Source organism: Hevea brasiliensis, chromosome 16 (genome assembly GCF_030052815.1).
Source record: "Hevea brasiliensis isolate MT/VB/25A 57/8 chromosome 16, ASM3005281v1, whole genome shotgun sequence".
In the NCBI taxonomy this organism is placed as follows: Eukaryota; Viridiplantae; Streptophyta; class Magnoliopsida; order Malpighiales; family Euphorbiaceae; genus Hevea; species Hevea brasiliensis.
In genome coordinates, this window is record NC_079508.1 from 71,564,485 (window position 1) to 71,590,732 (window position 26,248).

At 30.2% G+C, this 26,248-nt stretch overlaps 1 protein-coding gene across 1 annotated transcript; it reads right to left on the reverse strand.

Annotated features, from left to right (window-relative positions):
- Positions 1-13,983: 13,983 nt before the first annotated feature.
- On the reverse strand, positions 13,984-17,798 carry LOC110656056 (probable lysophospholipase BODYGUARD 3). Its single transcript, XM_021812585.2, has 4 exons — positions 16,697-17,798; positions 16,292-16,620; positions 15,967-16,166; positions 13,984-14,526 (listed from the first exon to the last, which is right to left on the reverse strand). The coding sequence occupies exons 1-4, from the start codon at positions 17,271-17,273 to the stop codon at positions 14,202-14,204; spliced, it is 1,431 nt and encodes a 476-aa protein (XP_021668277.1). The 5' UTR covers positions 17,274-17,798; the 3' UTR covers positions 13,984-14,201.
- Between the last annotated feature and the right edge of the window lie 8,450 nt (positions 17,799-26,248).

Genomic DNA, 26,248 nt, shown 5'->3' on the forward strand with positions numbered 1-26,248 from the left:
TGTAAACTAGAGCGTATATTCCCTCCAAGTTTCTTTGACTCCATGGAACACCTCCCAGTGCATTTGGCTTATGAAGCATGGATTGCTGGTCCTGTGCAATATCGGTGGATGTATCCATTTGAGAGGTAACTAGTTTAATGTATTGTTGTATACTATCATTACATGGAAAAATGAAAATTTGTTGTGACTAAATAGTAAATGGTACAGGTACCTTAGGAAGTTAAAAAATAATGTGAAAAATAAAGCCAAAGTGGAAGGTTCCATATGCAATGCATATTTAGTTGAAGAAGCATCGTCATTCTGCGCTCATTATTTTGAACCCCATGTCAACACAAGGCATCGAAAGGTTCCACGCAATGATGATACAGTCGAGCATATGGATGAACATCTAGGGAATCTATCAATTTTCACTCATTCCGGTAGGCCACTGGGAAAAGGAAAGGTTAGATATCTCACAGAACAAGAATTTCAAGCAGCACAAATGTACATCTTGTTGAATTGTATAGAAGTAAAACCGTACATTGAGTAAGTTTTTCTAATATTCAATTATTATAATTGTTGCAATGTCATTATTGATTCCAAACATGTAATTAACTATTTTCATTGTGTGCAGCATTTTTGTTAATGAGTTACACATGGCCAATCCAAATATCAATGATAAACAAGTTGATGAGAAACTAGAGCGTGAATTTGATAAGTGGTTCAATAAATATGTTCACAATCCCTCCAACAATATATCAAGCCAGTTTTTAAAGGATCTATCAAAGGGTCCATTAAGAAGTGTTATGTGCTACAATAGTTATGTAGTTAATGGTTATAAATTTCACACTAAAGGTTATGGTTCGCATAGGGCAACGATGAACAGTGGGGTATGTATCAAGGGGACTAATTACATAACTAATGAAAGTGACTACTATGGACAATTAATTGAAGTGCTACGATTGGAGTACCCTGGATTACCAATCAAAAGAATCGTATTGTTTAAATGTTATTGGTTTGATCCAACACCAAATGTGGGAACAAAGATTCATCCAAAATATAAGCTTGTGGATATTAATCATAAAAGATCCTTCAATAGGTATGAACCATTTGTTCTTGCTATCCAAGCTGCTCAGGTGAATTATTCCATATATCCAAGCTTAAAACGTGACAAGGATGATTGGAGGTCTGTGTTCAAAATCAAAGCTTGATCTGTTATTGATCTTCCGAGCAAGTGAATGTCACAACCCTCAAGACGGAAGAACCATTTCAAGAAGATGAAATGGAAGTCCTTTGATTCAAATTGACGATGATGATGATCAACAACAATACTTGAATGATCAAAACGGTACTAGTTGAAATTAATGAAGAGGATGTTGAAGATGAAGAAGAGCTTGAATTGGACTCAGAAAGTGATGAGGAATGCGATGATGTATATGATAGTGATACTAATTAGAATTAGGTATTTCTCTTAATGAATTTATATTTCTAAACTTGAAGTATAAACTCTAACTAATTTCATCTGTATTATGTATCATAAGTTGAATGAAGCTAACTAATTAATACAATTATTTATGCAGGATGCGAGGCAACGGTCGCAGGGGAGGTTTGTTGGGTCATTCACAGTCAAGGCGCTACTGCGGTGATGAGCCCAATGATCAACTAGACCAATCTACACAGGGTCAGCCTCAGGTTCCTTCACGATCCACTGGGAGGTCGGCACCAGATCCAGAGGGGTCTACTGCTTCAACACAGCATCGAGCTACACCTCCACCTCCACCGCCACCACCTATTACCCCATCTTCTGAGCCTGCAATTGGATCAACCTCTGGTCATGAAGGTCATTCAGTTGGGGCAGCACCAATATCATCGATGGATGGCCTATCACTCACTACATTTGGAAGAAAGAAAAGAATAAAGCTCATTAATGGCACGTAAGTATTTAAAATTAATTAACTTTATCTATGATTTGGTATTACATATCATTGGGAATTGAAGTACTGTGTTTCTACATTTACATAAAATCAATATATTTGCTGTCTTTCTTTTGTACAAAGTTACATCCATCCGAGGAATGTGCTAAGAAGATGAAGAATATCTTCAAGGAGAGGATGGACCCAGAGGGGCCTTTGTTGGAAAACTATCACGCCTGAAACAAAAGAGTTTTACTGGGATGAATTTCAAGTAATAAAATAAATATTTAAATATTAGCTATCAGATAACTAATTTGCATAGTTTATGAAACCTCAAAAAAGAATGTTATGAATAAATATCATTTAAGTGATGAGAATTTGTGAATTAATGTAAAAGAACACAATTGAAGTATATTAATGCTTAAATGATCTATATGTACAGCTTGTGTGATATTGAAAATATATATTGTTGTGAGTTGTTGTAGTTGGGGTGGATGTTATTTATTGTTGAGAATATATGAAGTGTTTTTAACAGGTGCAATTAATACCTAATAACTAGGTTGGATTGTCCAAAATTAAGGGGAAATGCTGTCAATTTTTTTCTAAAATATTATCATACTAATACAACTGTCTTAATTTTTATTTATTTTATACCAGAAATACTTTGATTGGCAAGAGGTGACTCCACTAGTAAAGGAAGCTTGGAGGCGTAAGGCTGCAGAGCGCTATAAGGCCCTAATGTGCAATGTCAGGAAAGGAAAATCCAAGGTCATCGTGCCTAATAGTACAATGCAAAAATGGAAGGAGGCATGGAGTAGCCCAGAGTTTAAAGCCAAGAGCCATCAATTCACTGCTAACTTGTAGTGAGATAGGGGAGTTGGGGCGTGCATCTCTAGACACACAGGGGTTCGATTTCACATGCTACTCACGCAGATAGAATGGTAATGATTTCATATTTACTATATGATCTTAATGATTTCATATTTACTAGTTTTGTTATTGTCTGTCTACATATTAGTAGCAAATAATCGAAAATTATTATAAACATCACTAAAATCATTATATCTTTTAGAAGCCCGACTTGGCGAAGACCTTTTCCATATGAACTTTTACATAAGAACCACACTAGTAAAGGCACCTCCGATATGGTTGATTCACGGCGCAATCAATTAAGGTAAGTGAACAAGTATTTTATGTCTTTCAATTATATGAAAAAATGAATAAGTGAGTTTGTTTATTCAATTGCCAAGAAAAATAAATTTAAAATATGTGTATTGACTTATGCAGGATGCATTTTTGGCGCTTAAGGAGCAGTCGTCTCAACCACAAGAGGGGTGCAGTGACCCTCCTATTGTAGATGAGGTCGCACTATATTATCAAGTTGTGGGGGGGGAGAAGAAGAACAGGGTTTATGGCATTGGATCTCAAGCATCAATTTTTTACCCTAGCTCATCACATGGATCATCTTCTACTGCATCCTATTGTGCTCAGTCAGAGGCAATGGAGGAAGAGATTCAACAATTGCATCAGACTATTGCAACGCTCAAGGATAGTTTGGTTGCAATGGAGGAGAGAGATCGACAACGCGAGTTGATGCTAGAGGAGAGATATAGACAACGTGGCGGACATCGGAGGAGCGCATGCAACAAATGATGCAAAACATGATGGCAGAAATGATGCAGTGCGGTTCTGACCCCAACTCCACATGCGACTCATCAAGATGATGGTAGAGAGGCTGATAGTGTTGATGAGTGATTATCTTGTTGATGACAAGTAGCTTGTTTTTTTGTTATTATGATATTTTATTTTTCCATACAGTATATTATTGTCATAACCCTTCACTGTCATATTTATATATAATATTGACTGATATTTGATATTTGATAGCCTGATATTATAAATATTATGATATTGAGCATTTAAAATTAATATTATATTATATGCTTCAATACAGGAAATAATATATTAAATAAAAAAATAAAAATTTTCTACTAGTAATTTGAAACGGATTAAAAACGAATTTTTCCGTTTCTAATCCAATAACACAAGGATCTGAATAATAATTAAGAAACCGAATTGAAACGGAATTCTGTTTCAAAAAAATTGAAACCGAAATATCAGTTTTTAAATTAAAACGGAATTTGAAACCGAATATATGTGGTTTCTAAATTTGAAACGGAATAGTGGTTTGAAAATAGATTCAGAATTTGAAACGGACGCCATTTTCCGTTTCAAATTTATTTAGAAACTTGCGGATTTAAAACTGAATATTTCGGTTTCAAATCGGTTTCTAAATGTATTTAGAAACCGATTTTCACTGATTTGAAACCGAATATTCGGTTTCAAATCTCCTTTTTTCTTGTAGTGATTTACAGGTTTGGAGTTAGGATTGAGTTGGATAGAATGGTTATAATCCCTATAAGGTGGTAATTGCATAGGGTCTTAATTTAAATAGGTCTACATAGTTGTCTAATAAAAATTATAGTTCAGGTGGAACATCACTCTTAGATTCAACATGTTCATCATTGACAGCAACAACATGCAAAGAAAATAAATGAATGAACATGCCAGAAGTCCCTCCCCGAACAATTTTTGTAATTGCTTCCCTATCATCAGTTTTAATGAACCTTCCTCAGTCACCCCAATAAGGTCAGTTTGCTTCCCTTCCTTTTGAAATGAAGCTTTTAGGTTTTGGAAATCGAAAGTGATTAGACTATAAGACCTCATCCAATCCACTCCAAGTACCATGATATAACCACCCAAATCTAACAATCTTATGTTGAAAAAGAAGGAATGACCTTGCATATTCCAAGAAAACCCAACACACTTGAATCTACTGACCATCTTGTGACCATTTGCTACTGTCACAGAAAGTGGAGGGGCTTTTACCATCCTAAATCCCAACTCTTTAGCAATTTTATAATCCAGGAAACTATGTGTGCTTCCACTGTCAATTAATATGACAATTGATTGCTTGTCTACCTTCCCTATAATCTTCAATATATTTGGAGAAATACTGCCATCTAAGGCATGCATGGAGATCTCAACCTCCTCTCCTTCACCTTCATAGTCCTCCTCTCCCCCTATATTCCCCACTTCTTCCAATCTTTCTTCATCAGCCTACAATGCTAATATTTGTTGACTCTTACATTGATGACCAAGGTAATATCTATCTCCACATCTAAAACAACTATTATTACCCTTTTTTAAGTCAGAGTTAATATACTTTGAGGGTGGTTTCTCCAATTCAGCAATAGGGCAATTAGAGAAAGAAAAACTTGGGTTTGCAGTAGAGAAATTAGGTTTAGATGTGGGATTAGAATTTCTAAACTAAGCATTTCTTGTGTTGTAGGAATTGAAGTATGGCCTAATATAAGGCTTTTATTTTCTCAAAATGGCCTCAATGGATTGCTCTTGCAATTTTGCTAGTTCAAAGGCTTGCAATAATAATTCAGGTCTGAACATTTTAATTACAGGTCTCAATTCCTCACTTAACCCACTGATGAAACTAGAGATAAAATAAGCTTCAGATAAACCCAGATTATACTTCAACATTAAATCCTTAAGCTTCTCAAACTTCTCCTGATAATCCAATATTGAACCTTCCTGATTTAACTTGTTAAATTCCTCAACTACATCAGTTACAGTCAACTCCCCAAATCTCTTGCATAACTCTTCTGCAAATTCACTTGAAGATGTAGTTGGTCTACTGACTTGCCAACCTTAGAACCAAATGTCAGCTTTTTCCCCCAAAAATAAAGAAGCTACCTCAACTTTTTGTTCCTCACCCACATCATAAACTTGGAAATATTTCTAGCATTTTCTTGCCCATCCTCTCAGATTACTACCATCAAATTGGGGAACATCTACCTTCAATTTCATTGCAGAATTCCTCAAATTACAAGAACTCTTATGCCCTTAAGAACTATTACCAGAATCCCCATTTTCTTTCCCCTTCGGCAGCGGCAAGATACCAAACTGTCAGGGATTGGTCTCACAGACTTCTCAAGACTTGACGGTGGAGCTCAGACCAACAACTCCTTCAATCATAGAGAAGCAACATAAGTAGCAGAAGAATAGAAGAAAGGAAGAATAAAGAAAGAGAAGAAGGAGAGAGAGAGAGAGAGAGAGAGAGAGAGAGAGAGAGAGAGAGAGAAAGAGAGTAAATGGTTGTATTATTGATCAGATAATCTCTAATCCAAGATTTGTATAGTATTTATACTTGCTAGTACATTGAGTTTATTCTCTACATTTAGTTATGGTAACAAGTGCTAACTTCAGTAACAAATTATAAACTAACTCCTTAACTGTTCGCTCCTAAAATACAACTAACTCCTTAACTGTTAGCAAAGATCCTCTTGACTTGTTGACTTCTCCCTCTTCTTGAGTTATTATCACAACATATTGATTTTGAAAATGAGAATCAAGAGGATGAAGACGTTAAAAAAAATGAAGAAAATTATAATGCTACTCTTGATGAAGATTGAAGAGTAATTATTTTATAATTGCTTGACTTTAGTTTTAAGACATCAAAATACTATTTAAATTTTAATATATTAGTACTTGAATGCTTATTAATTATTATTATTTTTAATTTTATGTTATTTGAAGTTTGATGATTCACATTTATTTGACTTTTATGAATTTATTTTATTTTGATTTTTTTTTTTTATGTTTCACCTTACTCAAACGTGTGCTTTTGTCTTACACCTACGCTTCAAGACCCCTTGACTTTTTAGTGCGCCTTAAGCCTTTAATAACTATAGTTATAGCAAGGGATACACATTTAGGACTAACACCTTTTTTTTTTTTATGTTTCACCTTACTCAAACGTGTGCTTTTGTCTTACACCTATGCTCCAAGACCCCTTGACTTTTTAGTGCGCCTTAAGCCTTTAATAACTATAGTTATAGCAAGGGATACACATTTAGGACTAACACCTTTTTTTTTTTTTCATTAGGATGTGTATCCCAGCTGTTAGCCAACCAGACTAATCACTCCTTGAGCCTCCGCAATAGCCTGAAAACCACGGGAGCCAGTTAACGAACTGTAAGACCCTAATTCAAACGGTACACTTACAACCCCCAGGCTCAAACCTGGGATCTCTCCCAAGCCCACCTCATCATTAACCATTAGGCCAATGAATTATTGGTGCTCACTGTAAAAATGAGAGTATCAAGATGAAAGGAAAGAAATAGTTGAAGGGCAGCAGCTTGTGCAAATGGGAAACCAGCCATCAGAAGTGCAAAGTCAAAGAAATGTGCAATCAGAAGGAATTCAAAGCCAAACAAACATTGGGGAGAATAATGACAACACTGAAGAGAAAGGTATAATTATTAAATGTTCAAAAATTTTGATCATGTGATGAGAGCTGCCTTTTGCTGCTTTTATAATATCTTCTCATATATTATCTATTAGATACAAGTAACATGACTTCTACATGCATTAATACTTTTGATATAGTCCCTTTGATGAAAAAAGAAGAGGACGGTGAATGATGTGCATATGCAGGGGACACTTACGATGGAAAGCCAATTTTTTTTTAAATGCGCAAAATCAGCCAGTAGGTTCCGATGATGAAACTTTAAATGAGTTTAGTAGCTTCTTGGGAACATTGGTTTGAAATGGAAGCTGATACGAGAATATGCTGTTAATAAAATGGTTTAGAGTTGTTTTACCATTCATCAATGCAAAGAAGAAACATGTCAGCTGTAGCATAGAATATGGGAAGTCATCGTTCTCCTTTAGCTACTCTTTTATAGCTACTAGTTATATAAATAATGAAAGAATATTTGTATGATGTATCTTGGATAATAGATCAATGAAGAAGTGTCTGTCTCTCTGAATTCTATTGATTCTCCCTCTATTCTTCGTTCTTCCTATTATTGTGTTCCTGTGGCTGGAAAATCACGTAACAGAAGCCTATCATATTAATTGAGGCAAGATACCAACCAAGTACAAATAATGGAATTATGTTACTGTAAGAATTTTTATCCTTTCTTTTCAATGCTATTTTTGCTATTATATAATATTTATTAAGCATGTAGATTCTAATTTATAATAATAATATTAGAATTAATGCAGGAAAATTACATATACCTGAGCAAGGTAAGACAATGAGAAAACTAGACCCAACCTGCAAAAGCATGAAACTTATCATATGATATTTTTTTTTATTATTGAAAATGAGTTATGTTCAAGCATTTGTTAGTGTAAAATTAGGTACCAATGAAACAAAGTTGTAAAATTTAGACATATTTATTTCAAGGGTTCTTTGGTAAGTGTCACGACCCAACCTATGGGCCGGACCGGCACTAGGACCTGGGCCAGCCTAAAGCCCTCAAGGCCCATAGTAAGCCTAAAGCCCTCGAGGCCCGTAGTAAGCCTAACTATTCCTTAATCCAACTCTAAGGCCCATTTGGGGCTCAATTTCAAGAATTCAACCAGACAGAGTCCGGCCATAAAATGAACCATTTAATGGGAAGTTTTTGACTCACCGACCTGTAAACACAATATATAATCATCTGGGGAGCTCAGCTCATCCTCCATATAATCATGATGCCATAAAAATAAATGGGAGCTCGGCTCCCTCATCCAGTCCAACATACATGCATTTAATAAGTTTACAGGTCCAACATGGCAATTATATTACAGACCCAAATCAAATAAATATTTCTAACACATGCGAAATTCTAGGAGTAAACAAAATTATACAAACATTATAGATATTAATAGACGACCTGTGAAGGAGAGAGGCAGGTTAGAACTCAATAAAAATCTCTTGTATCCTGGAAAAGTAAGGTGAACAGGAGTAAGCGTTTGACTCAAAGAGTAAAATACTAATTTTAACCATAATCTCTATAGCTATCTAAAGCTAATGTACCTTATGGAATAAAATGCAACATCATCATGAATTTCATACAAAACACATCAAAAAGGCAATTTGAAGCACTCACACACCCAACACTATCAAACAATACATATATGGGAGCTAATCCCCTATACAGCCCTCTTAATCCAACCTCTGCCAGCGAGTGTCTCTCAAGCTAGACTTTCGCTTAATAAACCAAATACGGGGTCCCAGTGAATGTCTCTCAAGCCGTGTCTACCCCACAGGACTAGGTCCCAGTGAGTGTCTCTCAAGCCGTGTCTACCCGTCCTGTCCATATCCAATACCATATCACACGCATGCCACGCACACACACTGCTCCAAATTACTACAAACAACATCCATGGCACTTCAATATTTATGAATGCAATGTAAAACGTGTCTAGTATTTAACTACATAGATACATATTTATACGTGATGCATGGGCATGCTTGAACATATAATAATATCGAAATTACAATTAAATTAATATTTTACTCACAGACTCAACCGAAGTCACTGTGGCGACTGGGCGGAGGAGGAAGGCTGTCCCGGCTCACCTGATAATTTTATTATAATTATTTAATAAATTTGACTCAATACAAACTAAGAAAAAACCAAAGGTGTCCTACGTCGTGCCGAAAATTTGACAGTCTCCTCTATACTTAGAACCTATCCAACCTGCAAAAGGGCTTATAATGAACTTCTATATCTACAAACCATACACCCACAACTCAATCACATCACACAGCCCCTCTTAGGCCCATCCAAACAGTCAACAATCATAATATGAAAAATTACAATTTAGTCCTTATAATTAACCCTTTTGCAAAAACTATCCAAACGAGCTCTAAAAATTCTAAAACTTTGCCCCGTGGTCCTTAGCAATATTACTAAGCTAATGCAAAAGGAATTATAATTTTCTAAGCTACCACGAATATTCTATGAATTTTTAACCCAATTCAAGCACTAAATAATTAAGAAAAAGTAAGGTTCAGGTTTACCTATGCCAATTCTGACCTCGGAAACGCGCTCGGTGCTTCTGAAAATGGTGGGGTAGCTAAAATCTCGACCCAATTTCAAGACTTTTTCGATAGCGTATTTGTCTGGCTCGAAATTTATAAACCCGGACAACCGTTGAATTTTCGCCAATTGAAGGTACCTATATGAAGCTCACAACACGGGAGTTAATATATAATTTTTACGAAATTTTCTAAGCTCATTTAGTGCTCGGAAAAACACTACAAAGTTTCGTTGGACACACCGAAAAACGGTGTTGGAAAATTTTGAAATTTATATTGTGCGAAGCTCTCGATGAGTGGAGCGCTCCGGTACTCTCGGTTTTCTCGTGGGGTTCACGGTTTGCGAGAAATCTAGCCCAAAAGTCGAAAAGGGCTAAAACTTTCCGGACAAAAATTGGGCATACCGCTCGATGGATTTTGGTGTTCTTGATGTCTATGGAATGCTCTCGAGGTATAGAAGAGTTTTGACACAAGACCAGGTCCGATCGGTGGCCGGATTGGCCAGATTTTAGCCGGGAAGGTGAAATGATGCCCGCATGCAGGGGAGGGACTTCGCGCGTCATTTTCGGCCGCTTGGAGCATCGGCCGGCGGTGGGGAGGTGCTGGGGCAGCTTGCCGACGAATGGAGAGGGCTAGGGTGGCGGCGGTGAGGCGAGGGGAGGTGAGAGGAGAGAGAAAACGGGAGAGAGAGAGGAGACATCGGGCGTGCGCGAGAGGAGGAAGAAGAAAAAGAAAAACCGGTCCAATTCGACCGGTCCGATCCAGTCCAGTTCAATTCGGCCAGTCCGATTCAAGATACAAAATTTTAAATTTTTACTCTGCCTTAGGACTGAAAACGAGGTTCAAAAATTTCGAAAAAATTCTAGAAAACTCAGAAAAATTCGTAGAGTGCAAATATATTTTTAGTTTTGCTACGTGGTCTTTAAATTAATTTTTAAAAATCATCAAATTTTTATATTTTTGAAAAAAAAATTAAATAATTTCCTAAAATTTAAATAAAATAAAATATTAATATTTACTCACAAAATAATAAATTTAAAATTAGGGGTGTTACAGTAAGCATTTTACTAATGAGCTTATAATTCTGTGTAGAAAATTATTGAGATAAATTGTGAAAACCACAAACAGCAGAAGAGTATGCACATGGTGGGAACAAAGAGCTTAATTTGCTGGGATAAGAAAGAACTTTCTGTAATGTTCTATTATATTCTTTCGTTATCTTTTGTCATGTATGAGTTGTATGATTAGTAGAGGGGATGATTTCTATGATTTGTTTCTCTACTACAATTGATATATATATATATATATATATATATATATATATATATATATATATATATATATATATATATATATATATATATATATATATATATATATTGAGCTTTATAAATATGATTTAAATTTAGAAATGAGTTTTTGTTTTCAAACTTTTGATAGAAAGAGCAGAATTTTCCAGGAAATTATCAATTGTGTATTAAACAGCAGGATGCTCATTTGATGAAAGATAAAACATGATACTAACAATTATATTTTTGTTGAAATGTGATTTAAATCACAAAACATATGGCTGAATTTTTTTTTATTGCTTTGTTCAAGATATTTTAAGGTAGCATTTAATCTGTTAAAAAGTTTAATTTTTTAAAAATTTTTTTAAATTAAATCAAATTCAACTGATGATTACTCTTTCCTTTTTAATACTTTCCCTCCAACTACATCCTCTTTTTTAGCAAATAATAATAAATTATCCTTTCATTTTCAAGAAAAAAAAACTTTTCTCTCTACTTATTTTCTCTACACACACATTGAAGAAAACATATATAATTATTTAAATTTTAATAACATAAACCTAATATTTAAATTATAATTTTGAAATTTTAATTTAATTTTACTTTATTGAAGTTTTAAAGAGTACAATCCACATGTTTTTTTTTCCTTCGGCCAATATTTGTGATGAAATAATTTTCTCTTAGCCAATATTTATCATTTGAAGGCTTTTTTATTTTTTTCCTAGACTCTGTACCAATTGAAAAAATCATGTATATTATATAAAACGTGTAAGGTATAACATGTCAAAATTTCTGCCCTTTAATTTGGCTAGTTTAGTTTTAAAAAAAAATATGGCTGATTAATGTTAGGATTAATTGTAATTGTATCCAATTATTCATCTCACTTTTAATTTTAATTTCTGACTTTAATTAAATTTAATTATTTGATTTTTAAACAAAAATAATTTTAATTTAATTTAAATTAATTAATTATTATTCAATTTAAAATTAATTTAAATTTGATCTATGATATGAAATTGAATTAGACAATGACAGGTAAATTAATATGCTTGTTTGGCTTGAGTAAATAGGGTGAATCTATATGAATTCAATTCAATATATATTTTAATCAATCAAATAAACTGAGCATGTAACATATTATATTGATTATATTAATTGCAAAAGTTATAATTTAATTGATTCAATTTAATATATATTTGAGTCAGCTGAATCAATTTGAGTATTTGACATGTCATATTGATTATATATTTTAGTCAAGTGAGCCTTTAATTGAATCAATTGAATCAATTGATTATGTGTAAGGTCACATTAATCATATATATTTAAATCAATTGCAAAATTATAATTCAGTTGATTCAAATGAATATATATATTTGAGTCAACTGAATTAATTTGAATATGTGGTATGTCACATTAATCATATATTTTAGTCAATTGAGTTTTTAATTGAGTCAATTGAATCAAATTAATTATGTATAATATCACACTAATTATATATATTTGAGTCAATTGCAAAAATTATAATTTAATTGAATATATATTTGAGTCAATTAAATCAATTTGAGTATGTGGCATATCACATTGATCATATATATTTGTGCCAATTATTAAAATTACCATTTAACTGATTCAATTGAATATATATTTAAATCAATTGAATCAATTTGAGTATGTGACATGTCTCATTTTTCATATATTTTAGTTAACTGAATCAAATGAGTATGTGATATATTACATTAATCATATATTTTAGTCAATTGAGCCCTTAATTGTGTAGATTGAATCAATTAATTATGTACAATATTACATTTACCATATATATTTTGAGTCAATTGTGACGATTATTATTTAAATGATTTAATTGAATGTATATTTTAGTTAAATGAATCAATTGAGTATGCAATATGTCACATTATTCATATATATTTGAATCAACTATAATAATTATCATTTAAATGATTCAATTGAATATATATTTTAGTCAACTGAATTAATTAAGTATATGATATGTTAGATTGATTATATATTTTAATGAATTAAGCCTTTAATTGATTCAATTGAGTAAAAATATACAATTTATTTATATGAAATATTTTTTTTAATTAAGTCAATTGAATTAATTTGAAATTATAACATTAATTAATTATTTATTATCATATATACATTAATTGAATCAACTTAATTAATTTAAATTCAGATTGATCAACTTAATTAATTTAAATTCAGATTGATCATTTATTTAATTATAATAAAGTAATATATATTGTATGTTTTTAATATTAATTCACACATTAAAATAAAAATAAATAAATAAAAATATATTATTTATTTTTATTTTTTTTATTTTAAAGTTTTTTTAATTTGCATAAATAACTTTTTTTTTTTTTTCTAAATGTGTAAACCTAATTAAAAAAAAAGGAAAATCCTTGACTAAAGAAAAGAGGAGAGCAAAAAAGTAAAACAAACTTTTAATTTATATTGAAATTTGTAGCTATACTAAATACAATAGACACAATTTAAAATTTAAATTTCAAATCTTTGCATTCTCCTATAAAAATAGTCTAAAAAATATTTTAATAAAATAACTTAATTTTTGTACAAAAAATAGCTTACTATCCCATTAATTCCCATTTAATGTGGATCAAGTTTATCTCTCAACAATTTCCATTTCCTTTCGAGCAAAAGGCTATATGGAACTTATTAAAGAAGGGTGCTAGCATAATTTATTGTGCAATAAGGCACTGATTAATCGACCAAACTTATTGACATTGATGGTCTTGGAGAAACCACTAAAATTAATTTGGTGGCAAGAATGGTATGTCATTCCCGTGACTACATCTAATTAAGTGCATCAACAGCTCAACCACCAATTACATTCTGTCCAAGAAAATTAATTACGAACAAGAAAATGTGGTTCATTTTCTTATGACACATTGTTTTATCAATAATCATGCATTTCATAACACAATAATAATGGTGGGTAATGTTTTTCACATCATCCACTGGAGATTTAACACTTGATCAATTAGAAGAAAGCCTGCTAATTTTAAGGCTATTTTATATGTCCACTTTGGTGGGATATATATGTATATGGTGACTTAGAGCTAGGGCATGCTAAAGGGTAGAGTCTTAACTACTTGATCTACTCCAAATCTCCTCTAGTTCTCTAGTGAAGGCCTTTTGCCTACCAACAACAATCGTAATATGATCTTTCTTCTCGATCACGTTAACACTGGCACGAGGAACTCTTTCTTGGACATTGTAACTACATTCAACTGGAATAAGCTCATCATTGCTCCCATGGAAGATATTGACATCACATTTCAGGTGGTCACGGACGGTGTCTAGGTAGCCATCGAGCTTGCTGGCGGTGCCACAGATAATGTTGTGCAGGGTATGCCATGCTGCGTTGTGGGTATGACTAAAGAATCCTTCGAGCAAGAATGTCCTAATCCTGTGAACATGTTTTCGGAAATTTGCATTAATGTCGAGAGGAGGAAGAAGAAGGTAGATAGATGTCTTTGTCATTAAAAATTCAGACGGACCCACAGGCCAAGCAAAAGTAGTACTACAGCAGGACCAATAAATTAAATGAAAGACCAATTTAATTTCACCATTGAACATTGGCCTCCGTCGCTTGTGACTTTACTCTGAACAACATTTGACAAAATATTTCTACGTGAAAGATACACCAAATTAATGGAAACCTATGTATTTTATTTTTTCTTGCTTCTAATGTTAGAAAACAAGTCCTAACACTTAAATGAGAAAAGAAAAGAAAAGACTAATGTTTGACGTTTATTTGTTTAATTTTCTATATCTACTGAAATGTGAAATTCTTCATATATCTTAATCTTCCAGATAATGTTGTGATAAACATTTTCAAACCAAAACATTAAATTTTCACCGTCTGGAAAGGTATAGGTGGCCTACCCAATCATCTAAGTACATACTACCGTATGTTTTAGCCATTTAGATGGACCAAATCATCTAGAAACACCAAGTCATTCGTTTATTGTAAAGGTTTCAGACCAATTAAAATCTGTACAAACTCTATTCCATAACTATCACAATTGTGCTTTGGTGAACCATAAAGTTTTAGCCTCACAATTAATGCACCAACTACTGCGATCAGTTCGCATTTAGAAAGCACCATGCCGATGTGTGGAGGATTTGTACGTGTCCTGTCCATCTTTCCTACGAAATCTAATTCTTAATATTTGCCTATTATATAAACATATATTACCTGGTCTTGGGCTTTATCTTATAAATTTTTTTACTTCTTATTGGATTTCGATAGCACTAATAATCAGTATTTCCTTATATACAATAAAACAGTTTTTGTTTAATTATAAGAAATTAAGACTTATGTTTTCAGATAGAAAGTACATGTATACTAATTATGTCTAATAATCTCTCACCAATGAAAGTTCTACCGGCTAATTCTTTCACTGTAGTTAAAATCTTTATATGGGAAGGATATGTTAATTTTCCTACATTATATTAAGTTTATTTTTCAACTTTAATAGAAAAAAATAAATCTACATTCAGTATCATAGGTTGCTCATCAATGGCAAAACCTCCAAATCTTCGTGCTTTTTGTAGAAAAACAAGGAAGTGTTAAGTAGGTTGACAAAAAGTGTTAAGTAGGTTGACAAATCCTTTCTTCTTAAACAAAGCTATATATATATATATATACAAGGGTTGGAATATTGAACCATGGTTGTCAGTTGTCAATAAAAAAATAAAATAAAATCATGGTTGGTGGGCAGCTTAGAAATTGATGAGAGAAGCATGAACAGAAATTGATTATGTAAGAAACATATATATGTAGACAGATGGATATTAGGGCTTGAATATTGAAAAGACAACCATTAAAGTTCGAGGAGTTTACCTGTTTCTTGTGACAAGTTTGGCAAGAAATTCCCACAATCGATGGTTCTTGCATATAACCAGACAAATCGTCCGGCTGATGTGCTCATACCAGCAAGCTATCGACGCGCCAAATGCAATCAGTGGCCACACGCGCCTGGGAGCTATCCTTCTCATGACGTATTGTGTTGGTTGTACCCCCTTTGGCACTGGATAATATGGCTGCCATAGATATATTTAATTACAAGACCATAATGGGCAACTAATTATGGCTTTCAAAACTAAATTGTAATTATATACTTAAAATAAATTATTACAATTTTTTGTATAAGAAAAATAGAACCTACTGGTGCGAGGAGAGTAAGGGATTTGACGGATCCAGGGTGTTTTACTGCGAGTGCTAGGGCCAAAATGCAGCCTAAAGAATGAGCCACGATATGGAAGGATTTAACTTTGTGAGGTTCGATCACAGATCTTTCAATCATCTCCAAATGCTCTCTAAGCGTGTAAAGCGAGTCTGTTGGCTTTGGACTCCTCCCAAACCCTAGTAAATCCACAGCGAAAAATCGGTAGCTGGATTTAGCAGCATCCGACAAGTTTGGAAATACGGTTTCTGTCCAAAATGCTGAAGATGAAATGAATCCATGGATGAAAAGGACATCTTCTTTTGCTTTATCTGGCCCAGTATACAAATCCAATATAAATTAGCTTGCTTAATTAACTAGGGATAAATGAATGATTATTATTATTACCTTTTGCGCCTTCAGCTTTAACAAATAGAGTTTCCTTGCCAGAGGTGGTCCAACTAGTGCAAGGTTTACAATCACAATCAGACCATCTTGGGATAGGATGTGCTTTCTGGCCTTCAATCTTTCCCTGAAGCATTTCAACAATGGTGGAGTTAATCGTGAATGTCGATCTCACCGTTCCTTTCTTTATCTTCTCGCAGGATTGTACAACGCTCTTTTCCACTTTGATTCGTTTTAGCTCATTAACAGTCAATTTTGAAACCTCAGAGAGTAGGGCAGGGCGGGTATAGAGGGTGTCTGAGATCTCCTCTAGCTCTAACTTGCTAGAACTCAGGCAAACAATCTTGGACTCGCCTTGCTCCGAGACCAAGATCTTGCCACTGCTAGTGATGGCGTCTTTAGCTGAGGTACAGTAACAGGGTTTCCATTCTGCTTCAATGAAGAAATCTGCGACTTTGTAAGCGAAACACAGAACGAAATCAAGAAGATCAAGAAAAGAAAAGACAATGAAGCTCACAGCTTCATGTATGGCTCTGCCTGTTAATGTTAAAACCATTCTGGTTTTGCCCATTACACCCATTTTCACAGCCCACTAAAATAGTTTATTAGATGCCAAAGAAACGAAGAGAGGATAGAAATTAGGAGAATGAGAAAGAGAGAAGAAGATAGCTATAAGGGCAATGTTACCTAGGCATCATTAGCTAAACGAGCACAAAACATGCCATTGAAAGCATTACTATTAGCTCTCTTCTAGCTCTTGATGCAATAGAGGAAAAGCCAGACTAAAAATATCGAGGTCATGAATCTTGATTTACACTTTGCTAATAAAGGGTTGTGGAAAATATTACACTACTTAATTTCTTGACCGCTATCAAATGCGCCTCACTAATTGAAGAAAGCGTGTGGGATAGTGGGAATGCTCCTCTTCAAAATTTATTAGCGAGAGAGAGAGAGAGAGAGAGAGAGAGAGAGAGAGAGTAGCATAGGCTATGCCAAATAGCAGATAAATGAATCCGTTGTTTCATTTAACATCGTTCGTTGGCCAAGGAAAAAGGTAGGTAGTGGTTGAACCCCCAGGCGAAATCAAGAAACTATTCGATCTCCCCTTAGCCTATATTTAAGTTTTCCTACTCTTCAAATAAAATCTACTGCCTTATAAAACACACAAGTTTTCTTATTTCTAAAACTTAAGGAAGGATTTAAAAAACAAAAAAAAAAAAAGAAACCACAGAGATAAAGAAAAGGAGAAAACCATTTCTTGCACTTAAGGTCACAAATTTTCTCATCCGCTAGATTCCAACTCACCCCTTATTTGTTACTGGCCGGACTCATTAATGCAAGCATTATTTTTTTCAAAATTGAACAGGTCTTCAAACCCCTTATATTTATTGCATACTGTCTGGGTCACATGACTTCTATTCTCTCTCTAGTGACTCTCACCGCCTCCGTCAAGTTTTGTATGGGCCAAGTATACTACTTACTATAAGGCTTTTAACTCATTTAGCTAAATGCAGATTCAGAGTCCACGATCACACTATAAAAAAAAAAAAAAAAATTAATTTTACAATCAATTTTTACGATTGAAATTAATTACTATTAATAACCAATTTTATAATTAATTTATTGGTCACATTACTTCTATCCTTTCACTAATGACTCTCGCCAACATCGTCAATTTTCGTATGAGCCAAGTATACAACTTACTATGACGTCCTTAACTCATTTAGCTAAATGCAGATTCAGGGTCTACTGTTCATACTAAAAAAAATCAATTTTACAATCAATTTTTACTATTGACTAAAAATAATTGTTAATTAGTGATTGATTTGTGATTTCAAATTTTTTTAAGTAAAATAGTTAATTTTTAAAAATTTAACAATTAATTCAAAAATTAGTTACTATAATTGATTATTGAATCAGTTACTAATCAATATTAGAAAAACCTTAAAAATACGATTACCAAATAATTTACAAAATCGATTGTTAAATTAAAAAGTTATTTTAATTAGCTTACAAGTTAACAATTAATTTGCAATGGGTTATTATTTACACCCAATTCCTTATTGATTGTAATAGTAATAGATTGTAACTAATTATAAATCAGTTGTTAAATTCTCTTCGATCAATTTTTTATTTTCTCTTTTATTTACAACCAACTTAGAATCGGTTGTTAACAATAATTGATTTTTGTAACCAATTAAAATCGATTATTATTAGAAACTAACTTTGTAACTGACTTTTTTCCTAAAAAATTCTTACCAATTTTTTTATTTTATTTTCTTTTTATTTATAATTAATTTGTGAATAAGTTGCTAATAATAATCCATTTTTGTAACCAAAAAATTCTCCCCAATTTTTATTTTTTATTTTGATTTGCAACCAATTTGTGAATTGGTTACAAAATTTTCCCTTCAAAAATTTTCCCTCCAATTTTTAAAAGAAATTAAAAACCGATAATCAATTGCTAATTTATTATTATTTTTTTCTTTCTCCATTACTTTTTTTTCTTCTCTCTTTCTTCTCTTTACTCTCATTTTCTTCATCATTTTTTTTTATTTTCATCTATTTTATTTATCATCTTTTCCTTTTTAACCTATTTTCTTCATCTTCTCTTCCTTTTTCATCTATTTTCTTCTTCATCATCTTTTTCTTTTCCATATATTTTTTTCATCATATTTTTCTTTCTTATCTATTCTCTTCATCATCTTTTTTTTTCTCATGTTTTTTCTTCTTCATCATTTTTCTCTTTTTCATCCTTGTTATTTAATTTATTTTCTTTGGCATAAAATAAAAATTTTTATACAAATACATTTTTTGTTAGTAAATTATTTATAATATTAATTTTTAGTAATTTTTTATTATAATATATATGGTAATTCTTTTTAGTAATTTGTCTTATAAATATCTTTTTATATTTAATTTTTTTAATATTTTTTGTAATAGTTATTATTAGTAATTTTTAATAAAAATTTTATATTAATTTTTTAGTATTAATTTTTATTAATAATTTATTATTTTAGTAATTTTTTAAAAATTTATTTATTTAATATTTTTATTTTTATTTGAAAATTTAATTTTTTTTATAATTTTTTTAAATTAACAACTGATTTTTAAAATTATTAAATTAGTTACAAACAGCAACCGATTTATAAAATAATTGTAAAATTACAAAATTAAAACACCAAATTAAAACAATAATTTTTTTTAGTGTCAAGTTTACTTTTCAGCAGGCGAAAGTGTAACTCTAACAGTATCAATGGGTTTGTGGACTATTTTCCAATGAATTTAATTTATGATTATTATAGATTGAAATTTTTGAAATATATTGCTATCGCGATATAGAAGGAAAGTAAAAGGATAACTAAAATTAAAAAAAAAAAAAAAAGACTGTAATCATAAAGTTTAAAAATGTTATAATTTTCATTCATCAACAATTTATTATTTTAATTTAAAATTGTTGCGTATATATGTTTCTATTTACAATTTATTTTATTTTATTTTATTTCTAACGAAATTGACTTGTGATTTTAATTACGTATGTAAAGAAGTTTAAACTAGACATTAGACTTACACAATTGTGGGGAAATTTTAGAGATAACGAGTTTTTAGGTCCAAAGTTGAATTAAATTAATTGCAATTTTTCTTATGGTTTCATTTATCTGCAAGTTATATCATAATGATTGTTGTTTACAAAAGTTGAATTTATAATTTATTAAGTTCGATTAAAATGTTTTTACACATTTAACATTTTATTTTGGCTTGATATTAAAAAATAAAATTTATTTAATTTTCAAAATTGAAGTTAATGTGGCCTAAATATCAATCCAAGTAGAATGAAAAAAAAAATATTATATTTTAATTGTGTGTTTCACATGTGCATATTTTCTTAAAATAATATTTTATTTATCTTTATTATTAAAATTAATGGCCTCCAACATTAAGTTTGATTGCAGGATAAAATTGTAATTAGACTTTAAAATTAAGATAAAATTATTATTATACTTAAATTGAATAACTTTATATGTTCCGATCAGATATCAAGTCTTAAAATCAAATCCAAATTGATGTCAAATGAAAAATCAAATCCGATCAGATATCACTAGCTAATTAATTAGTTCCATTGCTCGAGCTTTTGAATTAATTATTGGTCAACAATTTCAACCAATGTAGGCAATTCATGTTATATGATTCACCACTTATATATATCGGCAAATTAAAAGCGAAAAAGATATTTGAAGATTTGATGTAAGGTAGATTCATCGATTTAGCAATAGCCCTTGCACTTGCTCGTGTATTATGCCTCGCAATGTGATATGTCTCTACTCTGAAAGGACAACCTCCAAAATTAATTTGTTATGAACGAATAATTCTAATCACCATCATGAGACGCATTGCATGGGCGCCTTTTTTTTCTTTTTCCTTTTTTATAATCACAAATATTAGTTTTGAAAGAATAAGGTTTGGAATTAATTAGTGATTGCCGAATTAATCAGGTCAGGAACTTGGAACCATTCGTATTTTCGACCTCCTTATCTAACACCAAACACACAGGTTGATGCAATTATCAGAGGAATTAGTTAGGCCTCTGGAATTTTCAACTTAAACAAACAGCATATTTGTGAAGAGAAGTGAGAAATGGTTCAAATGTATTAATTAGACCCCTTAGAGTCAAAGAACGTTCTATGACTAATGTATCCTTATTAAAGGAAGGCAATTAGAAATGTGAAAGGTAAGCTAAAGAACACGGCTTGTGGGAAACAAGGTGCCGATTCTTGCCGCCATACACACTATTCACGATGCTTTGAGGGCCCAACTATTTCCAGCTCTTGCCAAGCACAACAAATCTAATTAGTTGCTCACAGTTTGAATTTATTGCAATGAATATTGACAAGAAACAAAGAAATGGTGTTTGAATTGTTAAAGGAATTAGATTGTAAATAAAGAACTCTGATTCATTATCTAATTCATGCTTAAAAAAGATTGGTCGCATCAAATTATGTGTTATTTAATTTTCAATTATATTATTCATATAATTCATATGTAATTAAGCTATTATCACACACACAAATAAAATTTAATTGAATCCCTATTGGTCATGATTAAAGATCGACATCTATTAGAAATTAATCATATCAACTTATGCTATTTAATTTTCAATTATATTACATTATATTATTTATATAATTTATATATTATCAAGTTATGATCACTCACAATTTAATTTAAATTCAATCCCTATTACCCATAATTGAAGATCGACACCTGTTAAATTATCTATATAATTTTATTAAAATAATTTTTTACCCCATTAAAACTTTTAAAATATTATTATATTTAATAAATTTGAGCTTATTTTGAGAATTATTATACTATTTTAATTAATAATTATTTTATTTATTATTTTGACAATTAAAAATTAGTTAATATTTTCCTTTTTTTTTTAAATTGAGCAAGATAAAATTTTTTTACTCCCTTAATTCAATTTGCTGATTCTGCCCGTAGATAGAAGTCTATTGTGTTTTGCTATGATCACAAGCTTATCAAAGAAACAGGGAGATGCAATACGCTACAAGGCAAAGGAAGATAACAACGCCGGTCAATTTTGAGACCACAACGGATACGTGGTATTTTATATGTAGATAATATCTTTATTTTTTTAGTGTAGATATATAGCTAGCAAGAATATAAAATTATTTAAATATTTCTTATCCAAATAATAAATAAGAATAAGTGTAATATATATCTAAATAATCAAAAAATATATTTACTTACATATCTACATATTATTGTATCGGTTTGCAATTAACCATTTGCGTTGGAGTACTCTTGGGGAAAAAAAAAAAAATCCAAAATCCAAGCCTTTGCTTAAACATGGCTCGATTCGAGTTCTTTAAATATTAACAAATTTTTGGCTTGTTAGCTATAAATATTAAAAATACATATTATTATTAATTTACTTTTTTGTATTATTTAAAATTTAAATCATATTCACAAATACAGTAAAATGTAATTAAATTGTATCATTGCACAGTTATAGGATTCTAAAAATCAAGTAATGAACTTTACGCTCAAATGGGTTCAATATGAGTTAATATGGTGTATATTAAATGAACATTGAAATTAGTTGCTTGTTAGTTGAAGATTGAATGAAGAAAGTTAATGAAATTTAAATTTTTAAAAATAAATGACTAAAATAGCTCACAAGTTATCTAAATGTCTAATAAGGTTAAAAGTGTAAAAACACTTACAGTATTTAATAAATTTTTGTTTAAAATTGCTATTTGAGCTCAATTTGAGCTCCACATCATTATTGATATGTAAATACTTAGTAAATTGCGATTACCATTACTGAGATCGTCCAATTTCTTTTGAATAACTAGAGTATAATTAATTTTATTATTTTGACCAGAATGGAAGATTTCCTATGGGATAACAAGTAATTAAGCTATCCTGAGGAAAGCAGAAATTATATGGTAAATCTGATAAGAAGAATGGCGCCAGCGCTTCTCATTTACTAATGACATTTTAAACTATGAGCAAATGTATAATTATTTTTAGAATTTTCATTTATAAATTTAAAATTTTAAATTAAATGGTTTTTAAAATCTTTTAAATTATTAAAAAGTCTATAGTTCAAATCTTGTTTATTCCCATTTGTTAATTAAATCAAGATAAAATACTTGTTTACGATTCAAATTTAATGACATTCGTATACATGAGTGTGTTAGAAAATTATATATGATTTCTTAAATAAGTATTTTGGGGTGCATATATTTCATCCTATAGCTGCTAGCTATTTACCTAAATCAAGTGTTCAGTCGTAAGATCTAATAATTTAGCATCTTTTTATGAAATATTGTAAGTTGTTTATGTAGATGTTTAGAAATTGTATATGATTTCTTTCTTCAGTTTTTATATATGTAAGTTTATTAGAGAAACTACATGTTGTTTTGAGAATTATATTAAATCAAAGAAATTATCAATAATAGCTAAGTTTTAATCTCAAATTAATTAGGGTCCATTATATATAACATTTTTCGTTATTTAGTTATATTTGAGATCAATTCTAAATTAATAATATTCAAAGAACTTTAAATCTTTCCAATTAAAGAAATTATCATCTTATAAAATTTTCCAAGCATTTATGAGCACAACTAGGTCAACTCTACAACTCGCTCTGATACAGCTATCAACAATCCTCTTGAGCTTCGTGGCTCTTGTTTTGAATGGTTTGAGTCTCTTGCTATATGGTATAATATCATATATATATATATATATATATATTCATTCTCCTAGCTACTCACCGTTAATTCGCTCTATGAGAAATAAGGTCGTCTACTCTCTTGTGATCACAATAAGTGAGGTGTGGATTCTTGACCCATAACTTTCCAAAACTTACGTTATATAAGATGAATCCTTGTAATTCTCTAAAGTCTCAATGTGCTCTCCATATGTCATTAGAGCAAGGAAAGACTTGCACTAAAACCGCAAGCAGAAACATAGACAAGTAAATAAACAGAGTTTTATGGGAACTTTTTTTCTATATTTAATTTATTATAAATTAAAATTTAAGATATATAATAAAATATATTTATTAAATATAAAATTTTATATATTTATGTTTTGAATTCGCAGGATTACAAGTGCTAAATGCTCATGAGTACTGCCTTCCTTGCCTTTTATGAACATCATGTGGCAGTTGGCGGCTAAACAGGTTGCCTTGATTTCAGTCAGATTTATTATAATAAACTTCGATGCCAAGGGAAGCAACCCATTTTGTGAGCCATGGATCAAAGGCCCAATCATCAGTGTGGATTATCGTAGGCAGTAGGGGCCATGGACCAGATTCAGCAGAAGATTTGGGTTGTACATGTATTCAGGTGGGATTTGGGTGTTCTATAATTCTTTTGTAAATTTGTGTTGGGCTTGTAACTTGTTGGACCAAAATCATTCCCATTCACCTTTTTAAACAAAGAGCATCAGATGATGATAATTACCTGCAAGATGCCCTAAAATCATTATCTTGGAACAAAATGACATAAAAATTTTATTTATTGAATAAATTATAACATCAATTATTTTTTATAAATATATATTTGTCTGAAGTGGAGTTTAGAATTAAATTATTTATTAATAATGATCTCTTATGCAAAAATTTGAAAAAGAGCGAAATATTATTTTATCTTAAACCAAAAATAATAAAATTAAGATTTTTTTTATTTTCATTCTAATAAAATATTAATTTTAATTTAATTTAGACCGACTAACTATAATAGTTAAACTATAACAAAAAAAAGGAAGAAATTTAACTTCTTTTTGGGAAAATTTTCAAAAAAATCACTATATTAAAATTATTATATTGAAATTAAAAATTTTAACTTAAAAAGTTATTTATTTATCTCTATATATTTTTAGAGATAAATAATCATTTGTCACTAAATGTAATTAGAGAAAAATATATATTTGATACTAATTTAATCTTCAAAAAGATAAATATATTTATTTATATTAATAATTTCTAGAGATAAAAAAATTTTCTCCCTTTCTATTTTAACAAACTATATTATTTGCCTCAAAATCTAATTTTAAAGATAAATTAAATTCATTTTAATTATCTATACTAAAATTTTGAAATTTATTTTTACAATCAAATAAATTTGTCTCTAATAATATTTTCTAAAAATAATTTATCTTTTCATTATATATTAATTTTTTTATATCATTAATTATTAATATAAATGTATTTATTTATCTTTAATAATATAATATTTATTTACTAAAATTTAAGTAAACTAAAACTAATAAATATTATGTAAAATAAATAAATATAATTTTTAAAAAATAAACTATAAATAGCGGGCCTCGTATTTGGACCCTTTTTTTTTTTTGAAATGTCAAGGGAGGAGCATTGCCTTTTATAGGAAAATCATCACTTTTCAAGTTCTTGAAAAAATGATGTGAAATATCGTTTTTTTTTTTTTTTTATAAATTATTATTTTTTAATTTAAAATTTAAAATTTCAATTTATCATATAAATATTTTAAAATAATAAAAAATTAATAATATATTATATTATATAATAAAATTATTATATTTATGATAGTACTTAAATATTTTTAAGTATAAAATTAATTAAAAAATTGAAAAATAAATATATTAATATATGTATAATTAAAAATTTCAAATCATCCAAATATTTGTAGTTTAATGGTAAAAGTGTTTTTATTAAATTTTTTAGTTTTTTCTTAAAAAATTAATTACACTTGTTAGCTCAATGATCAATAATAATATGTTGATTAAAAGCTTTAATTATATAAATTAAAAGAAAAATATAATTTCTTTATTTTAATATACATTAACATAATACAATATAAGTATATATGTGTACGTATTTATATGTTTAATTTTTTAAAAATCACTTTTTTATTTAACTATATATATATATTAGTTATGAAAATTTCTTTAATGTGGAAAAGATAATTTTTTTTAGTGATAAATTTAAAAAAAAAAAAACTTAAAACTTCTTATATAAATAAAGTTAATTTTAACGAATTA